The 16,154-nt window shown below is 41.0% G+C and overlaps 1 protein-coding gene across 1 annotated transcript in view; it reads left to right on the top strand.

Annotated features, from left to right (window-relative positions):
* The window catches only part of LRPPRC (leucine rich pentatricopeptide repeat containing), a 135,681-nt gene that overhangs the window by 100,256 nt on the left and 19,271 nt on the right, over positions 1-16,154 (top strand). Inside the window, exons 26-32 of the mRNA XM_075863229.1 lie at positions 628-696; positions 1,842-1,932; positions 4,279-4,421; positions 5,456-5,531; positions 9,394-9,520; positions 12,684-12,772; positions 15,322-15,520. Of these exons, the coding sequence (XP_075719344.1) occupies positions 628-696; positions 1,842-1,932; positions 4,279-4,421; positions 5,456-5,531; positions 9,394-9,520; positions 12,684-12,772; positions 15,322-15,520 (794 nt within the window). The remainder of the gene's footprint in view (positions 1-627; positions 697-1,841; positions 1,933-4,278; positions 4,422-5,455; positions 5,532-9,393; positions 9,521-12,683; positions 12,773-15,321; positions 15,521-16,154) is intronic.

A 16,154-nucleotide genomic window follows, 5' to 3' on the forward strand; every position in this document is an offset into this window, starting at 1 on the left:
AACGACAGAACTATAGAAAGGACGCACACGCCAGCAGAAAAGTAGAATCATGAATTTAAATCTGCTTAACAATCTTGTCATACACTATAGGCCATTTAGAATATGTCGAAAACTGGGGGTAATCTCTTATGCCACCGTTTTTAGTGGTTGTCACAACAGGCACTTTCTGGTTGGAAGAATATAGTGGGAAAAACATTAGAGGGTTTGTCCAAGATGAGTTTTTCCTGCAAAAACAGCTCCACTCTTGTCTATAGGCTGTGTATGGTATTGCAGCTCTGCTACATTCACTTGAATGGGAATGAAGTGCAATACCAGACACAGCCCCTGGACACTAGTGGCGCTGTTTCTGGAAAAGAAAAAAGACACTTTTTTTTAAAATCCTGGACAACTCAATGCCTACCAATGATAACCAGTGCAGGATATAGTTTGAAAGGTTTCTTATTTGCCAGCTTGTCAGGACAATCCAACTTCTATGTAGACTAGTGTTGAGCAGACCTCCAAATGGGGGCATTAGAAAAGACATTCCCTTCCCCTACAGAGGTAACCATTGCAATAATAACCCTATCTTGGCTGCAAATCATGTGTGAGAGTATGAAATGTGCTAGAACTATTTTTCTTTTGTTTTAGACACCTGGCTTGAGAGCAAACCCAGTCAAGATGAGCTGGTTTACTGACCGCTGCCTCCGAACAAACCAGGTAATGTATTGTTATATTGGTATGTGGTCCCTCTTTAGGTGGAGCACTACCTCTAGTCTGGTAGAAGCCATGTGAATACTCCAGATATTGCTCAGAGAAGACTGTACGTCCTCGGTGCAGCCATTCTGAATACATTAAAGGGTTTTTTCCCACCTTAAACATCTGATGGATACCTGTTCCAGCTCTGGGACCCGCACCTATTTTGTAAATGGAGAGGTGGCAGTGCCAAGCAATCAGTGGGCTTGGCTGTTTCTGTAACTCCCACAGGAATCCTCTTTTCCAGGTATTCTCCGCCAGGATGTGACAGCTGGTGGCCACCTCACCAGGCAAGATGAGGGTTGGGTGACCCCTAAAGTCAGATAGGTGCGGATCTCATACAAGTATGGCATATCCCGTGGATATGCCATAAATGTCTTAGGTGGGAATACCCCATTAAGACTAGACGGGCTCTGTAGAAGCAGCATTTGTCCTGCGCAGCTTCTTCTCTAGTGCACTACCATTAAGTAATAATGGAAGACTTTATAAAATCCTACTTTAAAACGTTGCGGGAATTAGGCAGATGAAAACGCCATCTTGCCAGGTCTCTTGAGTTTAAAGTATTCACTTTTCTATACTAAACCAAACGGATAAAAATGAGATATTGTGATTTACAGATTTTTATTAAAAAAATAAAAATTGTTTAAGCATACCAGCGTTATTGCAATATGCAAGAAAAAGATAAATATAACGTGATGGATCTGGCGCTTCCGGTATACGCCTTAGACTGCTCCTATGATGGAGTAGAAAAGTGCAACCCGGAACTCAGATGTGAACACGGCCTTATACGTCTCACAGATGAGTTTGCTGCAATTGTATCCAGCTGATCCTCTGTGAGCTAAACACTGCAGAAATAGAAAATACTCCGCTCTTCTGATAGTTTGGTACAATGTATCAGTCTGGGGTACAGACTGTTCAACTTACAAAGGATTGTCAGACCGGTATAATGGCTGCTGTTTATGGTTGTTGGTAGTCATTATCTTCATTGTGTAAGTTTTTGTGTGAATAATGGCTTGATGGTTAGCACTCACCCTGTATTACTTGCCCTATAAAGTGATCTACTCAGTAACTTTTACCCAAAACCCTTTTTGTTTTTTTTCTATGTACAGGTGGATTTATTGGAGAAGTGTGTGGAAATCTCCCGGAAACTATTCGACTGCGATAGGGAAGACATGTACTTTCAACTCTTCAAAATATATGGTGGGTGTTGGTGTTATTTGGCTAAAATATGTACCCTGAAATCATTTACACGTTCTTTAAATGTCTAAAACGATCTGATTTGAAAGCAAGTTTCACTTTACAGTAACTTATAGTCCTACTTATCAAGAGGCGGCTGTTTCTATTACACCGGTAGCCTTTAATGGAGAGAAACCAGTGGTGGGACCCCCACCTATATGACATTTATGGTATGTCCAGTGGGTTGAGTGGGGTGCACCAACCTGAGGGCCATAGTTAATGTAAATGTCTTGATCTAAGAGAGACCATGAAAGAGAATTACTTATGCCTTCTAGATCAGAGTTAGGCCCCATGCACACAGCCGTGCCCGAAATCACGCGATTGCGGGCCGCGGACAGCTGCCCGCATTTTCGTCCCCTGCTCCCATACAAAGTGTGGGAGCACGGCCCGTAAAACGCAAAATCTAGGACATGTCCTAACTTTTGCAGTACACTGCTATGGCCCAGACACCTTCCCGTAAATAAACGGGAAGGTGTCCGTGGACAATAGAAGTGAATGCGTCTGTAATTGCGGACTGTAATTATGGACGATTTTTACGGATGTGTGCATGGGGCCTTACTCAACCTGTTCACACGAAGTACCCCCAACTGCCAAAAAGTTCCAACCAAGTACCACCCAAGGAAGCGATCAGTTATAACTTACCGATATAAGGCTCTGATCACACTGCCGACACAGGCTCCGAACTGATCTTCTGATTGCAGTTTAATCCGATTTGATGGGAAGAATAGTGCAGCATGTAGCGATATTCTTCCTGCCAAAGTGATGGAGACCATGATAGAACCCTGACGGACCCCTATATAAGTCATTGGGGTCCATCGGGGCCGTTGTTGGTGTCCGTCGTGTGACTATCTGGCACTTCATCATGGTTTGCGTTCCGAAGGGAAGAACAAAATCTAATTTTGTTTTCTTATGCCCCACCCATTTATATAGGACACACCTCCAAGTTACAGCATTTGTCTCACAAATAGTACATATGACCCCCTTCAACAGACGCCAAAATTAAGCAGACCATACACCAGACCTCTTAATTAAAGATACCAGACCAGTCCCCATCTGGTTTACAAACCCCAGACAACCATAACGATATGTCAACCAGATACCGATGACCATTAAAATCAATTAGTAAAGCTCAAAATGACCATAGTGACGACGCTTCCCCATCATCATCATTAATAAAGACTAAGGGCAAACGTAATGGCATTGATGGCGCAGCTCATAACCCTTCCCTCGAAATGCCAAGATAACTCTCCCACCCCAAAGCCAATATACCACCAATGTAAGGGGAGGCAATTGGCTGCCATACTAATACAAAAAAACACATCCCTCCCTCCAATAATTGAAGAGGTAGACGGCTAAAGACAGACCTTATAGCAGCAGGGGCGGGAGGTACAGCAGATGGGCAGGCTTTAGGGGCGGACATGCGCATGTCGGCTCGCGCTGCGGTACCCGAGCAACCGCTGATACAGATGGTACAGATGCCCCCCCCCCCTATTTTGCTGTTGGTTCAGAAGATATATGTCTAAAGGAGTTTGCATGGAAGGTGTTGGTTTTGCTGTTTAGCCACACTAAAAAGGTTTCAAATAAAGCTTGTCCACCCTATAGAGACGCTTTAGAGGAGATATAATATATATATCAAGATACAAGACAGCACTCCAAATTCAGTGAAAAAATAGGATCACTTTAATCACCCCTTGTGACGTTTCAGCCCTACTCGAGCAATTGCTTGAGAAAGGTCCCATGGAGTAGGGCTGAAACGTCGCAAGGGGTGATTAAAGTGATCCTATTTTTTCACTGAATTTGGAGTGCTGTCTTGTATCTTGGATATTGCTGGTTATTTGGGACACTGATCGTGTGTCTGAACAGGAACTTTTGCACCCTACACTTACGGAACGGTGCTGCTTTTTCTCTATTATATATATGTCATCTGCTGGTGTTGGTCCACTTGGTGTTATATCAAGTCCAGAGTTTCACTTTTTTAATTGAATTACTGAAATAAATTAACTTTTTGATATTCTAATTCATTGAGAATGACTAGTGTATGTATTTATAATATATATTCCATGAACTAGGGCACGTAATTTGGATGTGAAGAAAATGTGGCATCTTTATCAATATAAGAAAGGGTTCTTTGCAGTCAAATGTTGGATTGCCCTACCACTTAGTCCAACATTGGTAACTTTCTTCTACCAACAGGTGCCGTTAATTTTGGAACACACAAAATATTTGTTACTGGAAATTTACTGCTTAGTTGTAGTCGATGGTTATAATGACCGATATAATTAAGAATGGAATCATGTTTTTATGTTACAGATAAAAATAATGAATGGGAAAAGGTGAAGAGCGCTTGGTATAAAATGAAGGAGGAAAACATTCTACCCCAAGAAACTACGCTGACCCTTTTAAAAAACATATTTAAAAAAAATGGACAAGATATTAACGTTCACATCCCAGAGGTAATACTTTGTTTTACAATTACAGGGTTTTGTGCTTCAGGATAAAATCCCCATTGACGATACTAATTTGGAAAAAGTCTGAAATTGAGTTGTCGTCTGCTCCTCGGTCGTTCAACGTTTTCTTCAACCCTTTCTTTCGAAAAAATCATTTTTTGAAAAAGTGGGGGACCAGTAGTATTGAATCCTGAATTTTAATTCTGGAGTTTCGCTGCGTAACTAGGTTGATCTAAGAAACGCCATTGAGACCTCAACCTTTCAGGTGAACTGGGGACCCCTGTTTGGCAAGCAAAGCCAGTCCATAGAAGAGAAGACCAAATGGGGAGGGGTAGCTGTACGACTGGCTCTGTGCCCATCCTATGGGAGTCATGAATAAGGCTGAACATACTTCTTTGCGTGGCCACCTCTCCGTCTATTCTTCTCCTGTAGGCTGGGTTCCCACAGTGCAAATTTTACAAGCATTTTGTAAGCCAAAACCAGAATTGTATCCAGGAGAGCAGACCTATAAGGCCTTTCTTTATATATTTCTTGTGTTTTATGTTCTGTTCCGGGTTTTGGCTTAAAAAACGCAAAATCTGCACTGTGGGAACCTCGCTGTATGCAGTACTGCCATTTTAATGTGCGTCTTAACGCTAGGGCTCTGTGACCATATTATCCATATGATTACATTCAGCTGCACATAGAAATTGCAACTTCAAACAGTAGAACTCAATATAAATCCATTTGGATTGAGCTGTGGTACCAGGCGTGGCTGCTGGCACGGATGAGTGGCTGTGCCTGTATAAACAATGAAGGGGCCCCTCATCGTGCTTATCGACTGGGGTACCGGGAGACGGACCCCCACTTATCAAATATTTATGGATTATGCTAAGGACAATTAAAACCTTCTTAGGACGTTGCCCTAGAAATCAGCTCTTGACTTTAGTATCTGGATGGTATATGGAATATGTATGCTGTGTTTTAGTAAATGCTTGATGCTACTTATAGCAGAATTTACGTGACACTTTTTTTTTTTTTTACTTTTTCTTCCGGTCTAGCTTGAAAATAGTACAACATCAGTCAGAGGATCTGGTAAAAGAGTCATAGACTTATGTAAGGATGGCAAGATTACAGGTACATGGTTCCTTTCTTATTAGATAAACTAATTGCCCAGAATTAGCAAAAAAAAGTTTGTGCATTTTCCCTAAAACGGCACCACACCTGTCCATGGGCTGAGTCTGGTATTGCATCAATTCCCCAGTCAAGTAACTCCAGCTTAAAAATCATGTTATACTGTTACGGGTCCTTGTATTCCCTATGCAGGGTTTTATTTTAGCGATACTCACTCAGTGTTTAATTTGTGAAGAGTATTCCATAGCACTCAAGTTTACTCCACTTCAATTTAGAGAAAGAGATGCAAATTCCAAGTCCAGAAATCTCATCCAGACGGGTAACTAGTATACAAAATTGAGGACAGCATCCATATGGCAAAAGTATATCTGTGTTTATTAACACATTCCAAATATATCAAAAAGCTACGTTTCGACTCCACAGGAGTCTTCCTCAAGCATAACGCCTTATGCTTGAGAGACTCCTGTGGAGTCGAAACTTAACTTTTTTATATATTTGGGATGTGTTAGTAGATATATTTTTTCCATATGGATGCAGTCCTCAATTTTGTATACTCACTCAGCGTTTAGTCATAGCACAGAGCTTCTGATTCCCACACATGGTGTCAAACTCCAAAACAGACTAATTTATTACATTTAATAACTTTCTATTAGTTCTTCAAGGGGTGGTATAAGATTTTAAAAACATGGCAGCTTTCTTTCAGAATCTGCATCACTTTTGCCCATGGGCTGGGTCTAACAAATGCCATAATCGGAGCTGCAATATCCGACACAGCCCATGGACAGTAGTGGCGCTGTTTCTGAAAGAAGTTAACCATGCATTCTAATCCCCTGCAACCGCTTTAAACCAACCAACCCGTTAGTGTTTAGCAAGTAGACTTCATGGCCTTTTGTGAACCATCTCTTCGGCCATACGGTATATTTCATATGTCGACAGTGTATATGATAAGAAAAAAGTATCTATTCCCTAGTCCATGGGATGTGTCTGGTATTTGAGCTTTTCTAATCCCGTATAACCATTGTCCACATGCTCTATAATGGCAGCTCGGCGAACTTGAGCCATCACACACACATACACCCCCATGCAAATTCAGCTGTTTTATGGGGGGGGGGGTCTCAGGAGCCAGACCCATGGAAATCAGCTGATCACTGCGGTTGCTCTCGAATTAAAGTGATTGTCTGTGATATCTGAAGTTTATTAAAGATATAAAAATGAAAACGGACGTCTGGACATCTGTGGGACAAGCCAGTTGGGGTCAGTACCCCTATTGAAAAACATTAGTCAGCCTGTCTCTAGCCTTGCATTTCGCTGCACAGAAAACTTGTCATTTGAATCTTTGAAGCCATATCTCCAATGTGGAATAGTAGATTGACTGTTTATTTGATCCCATCTCCCGATCTCGGTGTTAAATGCTTCCACGCGCTTTTCAGTCTGGATTACGGTTTCAATGAACTGTTTATTGCGGCACCGTCTCATCCTGGTGGGTTATCTGCGTGAGATGTGTGGCTAACGTTTTACTATTTAAAATTTCTTTTCAGAAACTGACAGTTTTTGTGAATATGTGAAATAAAACTCTTAATCAGTCAAAGAAGCGCAGCTCAATGTACTAGGGTTCTGTGTTTTTTGTTTTTTTTCCTTTTTCTTTCCTTTAAAGGAAAATTTCTAAGAACTGTTCCCGAGAACAGTTTCTGTTGAAAATAACATTATTGCAGTAATGCACGTAAAAAACGGGGGACACCGTTTTAATATTTCGTATTTCGTGCTTATTTTCCCTCCAATGAAGTCGCTGGGAGGGGAAAAAAATGACAGGTGTTAAAATTAAAGGGGTTGTCTGGTTTAGAAAACCCAATTTGTAATATCCTATTAGTAAGTTCGGAGTTATTGAGTGGGGTCCCCTATTCAGGACCCTCCTCTATTAGCCAGAGCTGACACCAGCTACAAATAGCGTCTCTCCCTCTGGAGGACCCAACACGTTTGTGCATTACACAGACTGCTTATTGCTTTCTATGGGCACTGTGTAATGCGTTCTTTCTCCTGTGGTGGCACTGCATGGGTTTGGAACACTTGTTGCCACATTCCCCCTTGGATTGAAGCTGATCCCTTGGGATCTCAGCAGCAGGACACCCTAGAATCGACCTTTTCATGATGATTCCTCAAAAAATAAAAAATAGTAGAAAAAATAAAAAAGATTGTCTATTCCTTTACAACTTCCTTTTAGTTTATTACAAATAAGGCTATGTTCACACCGCGTTTTTGAGCCTACAGTTTGCATATACGCTGGAAAAAGCATCACCCATAAACAATTATGGGCTACATTAAATGCATATGTGATGAACTCTCATGACCTTTTTCGTGACTTATACATTACCGGGTACTGTTATAGCTTATACGTGACAGATCGTACTGTTAGGCAGCCGTTTAAACTTTAACGCATCCGTCGTGAACAGCTATTGATAAGCTCATGATGTATACGTTAAACGGAGGCCTGTGACGTATGCCATACAGAGGCATACATTACCCAAATGCAATGCATGGAAGAGAAATAAAAGCGCAGTATGTTTTTTTGCGGGATCCTATTGTATGGAAAAGTGTAGTCTGCTATGCTATTCCATACTAAAATAAAGAATTACAATTTCCAAAAAAAGGTATACCGACTAATACCAGCTTGACAGAGGCCAACAGGACACTCTTTTGCCCTCCATCCGGCTAATGTAGCCCTATGGACACGTTTATAGTGTGTACGCCTGGGGCTTTCCTGACATTTGCGCCAACCTTAGGGCCAAAACGTAATGTGAACAGAGCCTAAGAAGGTCTAAAAATTCTCTTGACTTAACTGGCCGCTCTGATGGTATGAATGACACAATATTACTTTCATTCCTCTGTGAGATCACAGGACTAAGCCAATAATATGCTTGTTACTAATTGGTACAGGTAGCGTGGTTGTGCTTAATAATGCTGTAATGCATATGGCGGATTTCTGGTAGCGCGGTGCACTGTTCTTTTTTATGACCACTAAATGACACATGGCATTTCTTACTGAAACTCAGTGAGGACAGCAGGTACAAAACCAAAAATATCTAATATACTTACGTTACAACTTTTCTTCTGTCCCTGCCCATGGCCTGTGTTATGAGCAGATGCAGTAACATTTTATCCATAGCGATGTAAATTGTGATCCAATGGCTCCCATTAGACAAAACACCACCTCGGACCACTTATAACACAGGGGGGGGGGGGTACAGATTTTTTTATTTTTTTTTAAAGATATGTATATTAGGAAAATTTTCCTCCTCCTACCCGTTCGTGAGTTTCTCTTGAAGGAACACGCCGAGAAAATCTGATAGACGGTGTTATTCCTAGTTATGCACTAGACATCGCTAAACTTCCTAATGGCAATTCTTGGCTTTCCTTTTTATCGGTACTCTGTCAAAATAATTTACGCCCTTTTTCTGTACCTTTTTTTTTTTTTTTAAATGGTCAATAGAGGTGTAAAAGGTATCTCAAACACAAATTTGGCACACACCATGTGCGCTACTTTTTATGTGCAATTTTACATTTGGCTCATTTTGCTTGTATCCATTTTTTTCTGGCGTGTTTTCTGTTGAATCTCCACAAGTCCCAGACAACCCCTTTAAATGAGACGCCATCAGTGTCTATTGTGATAGGGTGAACGTAAGTGTGCCGCCCATGTCTCATGTGTATTGTTCTAATATAGAGTAAAAAAATGTGTGTGTGTGTGTGTGTATATGTATATGTATGTATATATATATATATATATATATATATATCACACATACATTGTATTTTGTTCATGTTCACCCAATCCAATGCCAATAAAAATGTTTTATTCATTGTTTTCTTTTAGAGGCATTCGCTGTATTTCAGGAGGCCGAGCAAAATAACGTCCCGTTAACAGACAGAACATACACTAGTCTTATTAAAGCGCTGGTGAGAGCCGGCTTACTAAGAGAGGTTGCTGAAGTGGAAGCTGTGTAAGTATGTCAGGTGTATGATGGGAATATGTGTTGGACTCCTGCGTTGTGACAAATTCGTCCACGGTTGAGTAAAGATTTGGGAATAGCGTTTCTTGCATTTGTAATGTTTAAATGGTTTCTATTGTTAAAATAAATATTCCCAGGTATTGTAGCACCGGTATAGATTTGGCAGAGCTGAATGTTTGAGACGGCATCGTCTGTGCATTGTAATAACCCAGTAGCTTTACCTGCAGTCCTGGGTAAAAAACAAAGAAATCCTATTGTGATGTCTTGTACCTCATGAAAAGGCTCAACTCTGCTACATCTGATAAACTTAAAGGGACAACCCATGTCTAAATGCTCTTAGGGCGTATGGATGACATAGAGTGGGGAGTCTCCTGCTGTGGACTCGCTGCGGCTCCCAAAGTGGTGGACTTGGGCCATCCATGTATTACATGGACAACCATTTACATTTATCTAAATATCCACCATGCAGCAGTCGAGTAAATAAGTAGCCGGCTATATCATCCTCTGGCAAAATCGGCTATTTGCTAGGGTCTCGTTTTTGTTTTTTTTTGTTTCTTTTTTTTGTTTTTTATTCCTCCACATTTCAAAAGCCATAACATTTTTATTTTTCTGTCCACATAGCTGTATGAGTGCTTTTTTTTTTTGCGGTACAAGTTGAGCTTTTTGTCGTCGCCATTTAGGGGCACTTCCATTACTTACATCTTCCTTTTTTTTTTTTCTTTTTTTTTTTTTTTTTTGTTAATCACCTTTTTCTTTTTTTTGGGAGGCAGGATTAAAAAAATCGCAATTCTGGCATTTGTTTTTTATTTTTTTATGGCATTCATTGAGCGGGATAAATAACATGATCATTTTATATTTCTTTTTTCATGGATGTAGCAATACCAATTATGTGTCGTTTTTGGGGTGTTTTTTTTTCTTTTCATAAACTTTGTTTTGTTTTTATTTACAAATTGTTTTCTATGGCATTGCTTCAATAATACACTGCAATACTTCTGTATTCTGTAATAGGCTCATCCTCATTGCAGACTTAAATGGGTTTGCCCGTCAGGGACATCTATGGCATATTCACAGGACATAAATGTCAGATAGATGTGCGTCCCACCTATCTCTAGAACGGGACCCCATAAACTCTTAGGCCCTCGGCTGCCGTGGCAACCCATCAGCACTTCGCTATTGCCTCACGGGCGGCGATGGGCTTACAGGGTGAACCCTCTACGTCTGTAGTGACTAGTAATCACTAATGACCACAACATCTAAGGGGGTTAAATGGTCGCAATTGGAGTAGTTTCTGATCACGGACTCCCAGCAGTGTGTCAGCTGTATGTTACAACGGACACCCGCTGCTGATGGTACCATACGGGAAGTACCTGTCCTACTCAAAAACACCCTTCATTATGGCTCCTACGGGAAATTTGGCTCTTGTATGGGATACCTGTCCTATTTTTTCCCATATTGGGTTTTAGGTTTATACCCAAATTCGGCCATATAATGCTTCCATACAATGCCCGTCCCTAGTGGTCTAGGGCAGTGAAAGGGTTAATGGTGGCATAAGAGGTTAATTATACATTCCTCGAGGATGTAAGGGGGGTCAATTGAAGTTACTACTTGGACTGCCCCTAGGAAACTGGGGCCCAAGGCAATTGCCCAGTTCGTCACCCTCTAAAACCAGTGCTGCTGGGTTTTAACCATTTACTAACCACCAAACATTTTACAAGTTGCTTGTGGACTTGATACTTGTATATAGGTTTGGGGCACAATAGCAGACTTGTTGCATGGCTACTGACTCTTTTTGTCGTCCGAGGGCCCTGAAATTAGATGTAGTAGTACTGGAATGAAAGATTATGTCTGTAATAGTGGCTAACATCTATTTAATCACACTGAAGATTGAAAGATTGGGGAAAGTAAATCCAGCGTTCCATGTAATTTACAGCCCCCTGCGTGAAATGTTGATTTAAGGCCTTTGACAGATGGGACCAAGTAAGAAGTAGAACTGAGCAATGAGTGCTTAGGCTGGGATTAAGAGGATTGCTCCGTACAGTAAGAAAATCCCGCGTCCAATGACTATTTCTGACCCCCCCCCCCAGAGGCTGAAAGTGACAGAGAGGGGGGATAGTCCTATTCTATTCTCCACAAAGGATTTTCCGGGGATTGATGAGAATAATTTCGCAGTGACCCTGCTTACTTGTCAATCTGCTCAGCACATAAGTTTGAGTAGGTAGAATAGACTGCTCAGTTGGCTAGCCTCAAGACGATCAGAGCGATTTATCTTGATTGTTGATATTCTAAATGACAATGACCTCTTAATCCCTCGCTACTCTCACTGCTTTCCCTGGCTGAGGAGATTGTTTTGCTTCTGTTAATCTAGAAATGAACTTTTGCAAAGTTATGCCCGGATTTCATTAGTGGTTGGTGCATTTGGCAGATGCTTGAAAACAGATGCCGTTGCAAGCTAGACCCTCTTTTTCTTAATTTGAAAGCTCGCCTCTTCTAAACCTTGTCATTAGACTGAGGCTACGGCATGGACCAGCAGGTGACACTTAACGTTTTCTGCTCCCTGACAGCAGCATTTTAGTGCAGAAATCCCTTCTGTGTGGAACTCGGTGACAAAAACATGAAGATGAATAGACCAAATAACACGGTGTTAATTCCTTAAGTGATTCCCTTTTCGGCAACCGTATGCCACCCTATAAAGAGGGGGTTTTAAAAAGATATTGCTCCATTTTCTATTTTATAATTAGCATGAAGGATGATGTAAACGAGCAGAGAAAGGGGTATCTGACACCATCTCTGCTGGAAAGACATAACAGGCGCGGTTATTTTAATCATCTAATATGTCAGCGTTTCCCCATCCGAACCGATTGTTTAAAAAAAGAAAAATCCCCCCCCAATTTGTTTCCTTTTGTCGCTCATTTCCAACTTTTGTCATCTGTCAGATTAGAGAAAAAAAATAAAAGAAAAGGGAAGAGAAAAATAATTTATTCTTCCGTCCCCATTGACAGGATAGCACAAAAGCTGTCTCCAGGTCGATATTTTCCGGCAATATTTTTAACATATGAACAGTCGTTTTTGTAATTTCACCTCGGAGCTCAACCATTTATTATCGTATCAGAAGCATGTCAGTAATTCCTTTTTTAAACGTCTGCCTCTTTTTTAGCGCCAAGAACCGCGTCAGGAGCTACAGCCTGAGGGGTACAGCCAGTAATCTCCTCATCGAAGAGCAAGTTAGGCGGGACTGTTTGAAAGGTATGTCACAATGCTTGACCTTTACGTCACATTAATGCCTCTGTAGATTTTTCTTGTAACGCCCTTCGAATACTTGGATAAAGGAGTCCATTTAGCAAATTACCTGCTTATCAAGAGCCTTTTGTGGTAGCGGAGAGACGTAAATTACTGTACATGCATTTATAATACATCTTGAATATGAATGTACTTGTCATCTGACCACTTAGTCCGGTTTCCATTCCATTTAACACAAGATGGGTTTTTTTCTTAAGATGAAGCATTGCTCTTCAGACATGCAAAAATTGTGTTCTAGAAGCCGGGGAGAAAGGAAGAAAAAAAAAATAGGTGCAGTGTTAAAATTCACGGCACTAGTCAGATTTGATTTTTATGAACAATTTCTCAGTGGTTGTTTTTTTTTTTTTATGTTATGTTTTATATATAGCTATAGATAGATATAAATAGAGATAGATTTATAGATAGATTTAGCGTTTTTTGTTTTTTTTTCTTTTTGTGTGAAATTGGTAAATGTGCGGGTTTGCTCTCTAAATGATTACGATATTGATTTAAAGAAAAAAGTTCAACAAATTTTGTTTTTTTTAATGATTCCCCAACGCCAGTTTTACGTTTTTGTTTTTTTCTGCTTGTTTTTATGTTAATATCCTTATGAAGGATCTTTAGAAAACCTCGTCTTTTGTATAACGGCTTGACAGCTGCAAGCTGAATAAAAGCGCCTTCAATGCATACTGTGTTTTGCCTTTTATATATAAAAGTAACACAAAATCGTGGAACGAGTTGAATGAGATGAGCTGTTGGGGAGGTTTACACTTGATTGATGTTGCAATAGGCGGCGGTATAAACAGCGAGCTCTGTTGTCAGGATATCATGATGGTTATAATTATCCTGATGTCGTTTCAATGATTGTTGGGGAATTGACAAGGAGTTAGATGTTGTCTTATAAAGACAAACTCTGTACATATGAACTATTAGGGCATATGGACTTCATAGAGGGGAACCCACCGCACGGGACCCTTCTGAGCCATAGCAGAGAGCCGATCACAAAGAGCGACACTTGCTCTTGAGAACTCTAGCCGTCAATGCATTACATGGTTGGCCGTTGCAGGAGAAACTACTGGCCAGGGGTTAGAGAAGTCCTCTTCGGCACATTAGCTTCTATTGAAAAATAAATAAATTAAGATTAGGAGGGGTTCTATATTTTTAGGCTGGGTTCAGTTTATAGTGTTGATCTACAGGGGGGGGACAGAAACTTCTATCATCCGCTGCCACTGATACTTATACAGGTTTCTGTCACACGGGTATAATGTAGAAGAATATAGTGCAGCCTCCCTGTCTGTATTCTTATGGTTTCTTAGCTTATTTAGGAGAATATAGAGAGTGATAATCAGCGTCGTCGTCCCCCCAGCATGCAGAAATAGTATGGTCTTTAGCTGGTCATGTGATTCTTTGCTGAAGCATCATGGGATTGATAGCAAGGCAGAGAGGAAGAGAAAGCTGAGGAAATCGAAATCAAGATGGAGGCTTTTTTTAAAGCACAGACAAGGCAGCAGTTCATAAAGTGGTAGTATACATTAAAGAAGTGTAGAGGGCGGTATACAGCCAGGTGGGGGTGCAGACATGGAAAGTTGTGTTACCACTGGAAGTCTTCTTTAAGCCTAGGGGGTCCTGGCGTATGCTTGGGTTTGCCCAAATGGTTTGGAGTCCATTTAATTGGAAACCGTTCTACTAATCTCTATGCACTGCCTGTGATTATGCAGTGAGTGGACTTGCCGTGCACCAACCATGTCCATTGGGTTTAACCCAGGACCATATTGCTATAAGGCAGTGGCTGTAACCCCTCTGCTCCACTGCGATTGCATTGCCTAATTATTACGTGTTCTTACTAAATTTGTAATATCCATACAGTCCTAAAGCGAGAATGAGACCGGAGTCAGGAGTGTGCGGAGCAGCATTTACCGTGGAATAGCCAGGGTTCATGTATTTGCTTTGATGCCCACGTTGGCGGATAATGAAGTGTTCTCCTCTGATAGTAGCCTGCGCCTTCGCTGTAAAGCACTATATCATTTCTGATCATTTTTGAAAGCGATAGCTGTTTATCGGAACGCTGAACCATTATTTGTGTTTTCACATAAATATGAACCGGCCATTAATACAATTTTTCTGGCACCCAGATTGCCGTTTGTGCTTTTCGATTTCAAAGTGCACCTCTGGCATCTGCCAGGAATACATTATTACTGGGCGAAAAGCGGCTTTCCATTGACATGGAGTGCATCGCTGCTTTTATGCTGAGACTTTGTCAAATGCTATCAGAGGCTCCGTGTAGGGGGAAAATAGAAATTCCATATTGCTTCCTCAGCAGCTTGGCCCATGCTCTGCCAGCTCCATCATTAAGTTCTAATCTCGAGCGCACACGACATTTTTCTGCAAGTTGCTAATATGACAAACAACAGAGTAAATTCGAATCACTTGTCCGCCTGTCTCTTCTGTTTTGCGGGCCTTGTGATCTGTGATTACTCCAGCATTTTTATCTTGTGCTGTTCTTTCCCCTTCAATAGATGCGCTAGTCACTCTGCAGACAATGCTGGAAAATGGCAGCAAGCCCATGCGTTCCTCATTAAACAGACTCGTCACTGCTCTTGCTTTGAGTGGAGACGTGCCAGGTCTTGAAGCGATAAAGGAGTTAACTCGGCACCATGAATTACAAGCGCCGCCCGAGAATCTGAACACCTGCGTCGTTTTGGCCCACCTGAAAAAGTAAGTGCCTTGCAGCATTTTAGATGAGATTTACGGACGGATTACTCTACTGCATTGATACAGAACTTACTCATTTAAAATTTTATTATAGTAAATGTGTGTGTATATAGAGATGTATATCTAGGGACAGATTTATTAAGACTGGCGCTTCATACACCAGTCTGAATATAAAGATTGATGGAGTAAGATGCGACCTATTTATTAATAGCCTCTTAGAAGATTAGGTGCAACTCTGGCCTACGAGCTGGTGCAGATTTCCTTTATAATTCTATTAGAATTCGAGTAAATTTGTCGGGCTGTGACAGGTCAGGCCCTTTTACGGATACCCACTTCTGGAAAATCGGTGGCGGCAGCGTAAAAAATAAATTCTCAGTTTTTGCGCAGATTGCAACTTTATATTTAACAAATCTTGCGTAGAGTACTTAATAAATCTGTCCCATAGTCTCTCTGAAAAAGAAGACCATGGGATTTCGAAATTCTCCACTGTTGCTTTATAGGTCCATCAGCAGAATACAGGCCTCTATTTATGGACGGGACCACAAGTCGAGGCAGTATTATCTACCTATAGCCCAACAGGTCATTGCAGTAGCACTCCTTCACACATGAGAGAATGATTCTAATAATCTGTTGGGGA

Source organism: Rhinoderma darwinii, chromosome 4 (assembly GCF_050947455.1).
Source record: "Rhinoderma darwinii isolate aRhiDar2 chromosome 4, aRhiDar2.hap1, whole genome shotgun sequence".
In the NCBI taxonomy this organism is placed as follows: Eukaryota; Metazoa; Chordata; class Amphibia; order Anura; family Rhinodermatidae; genus Rhinoderma; species Rhinoderma darwinii.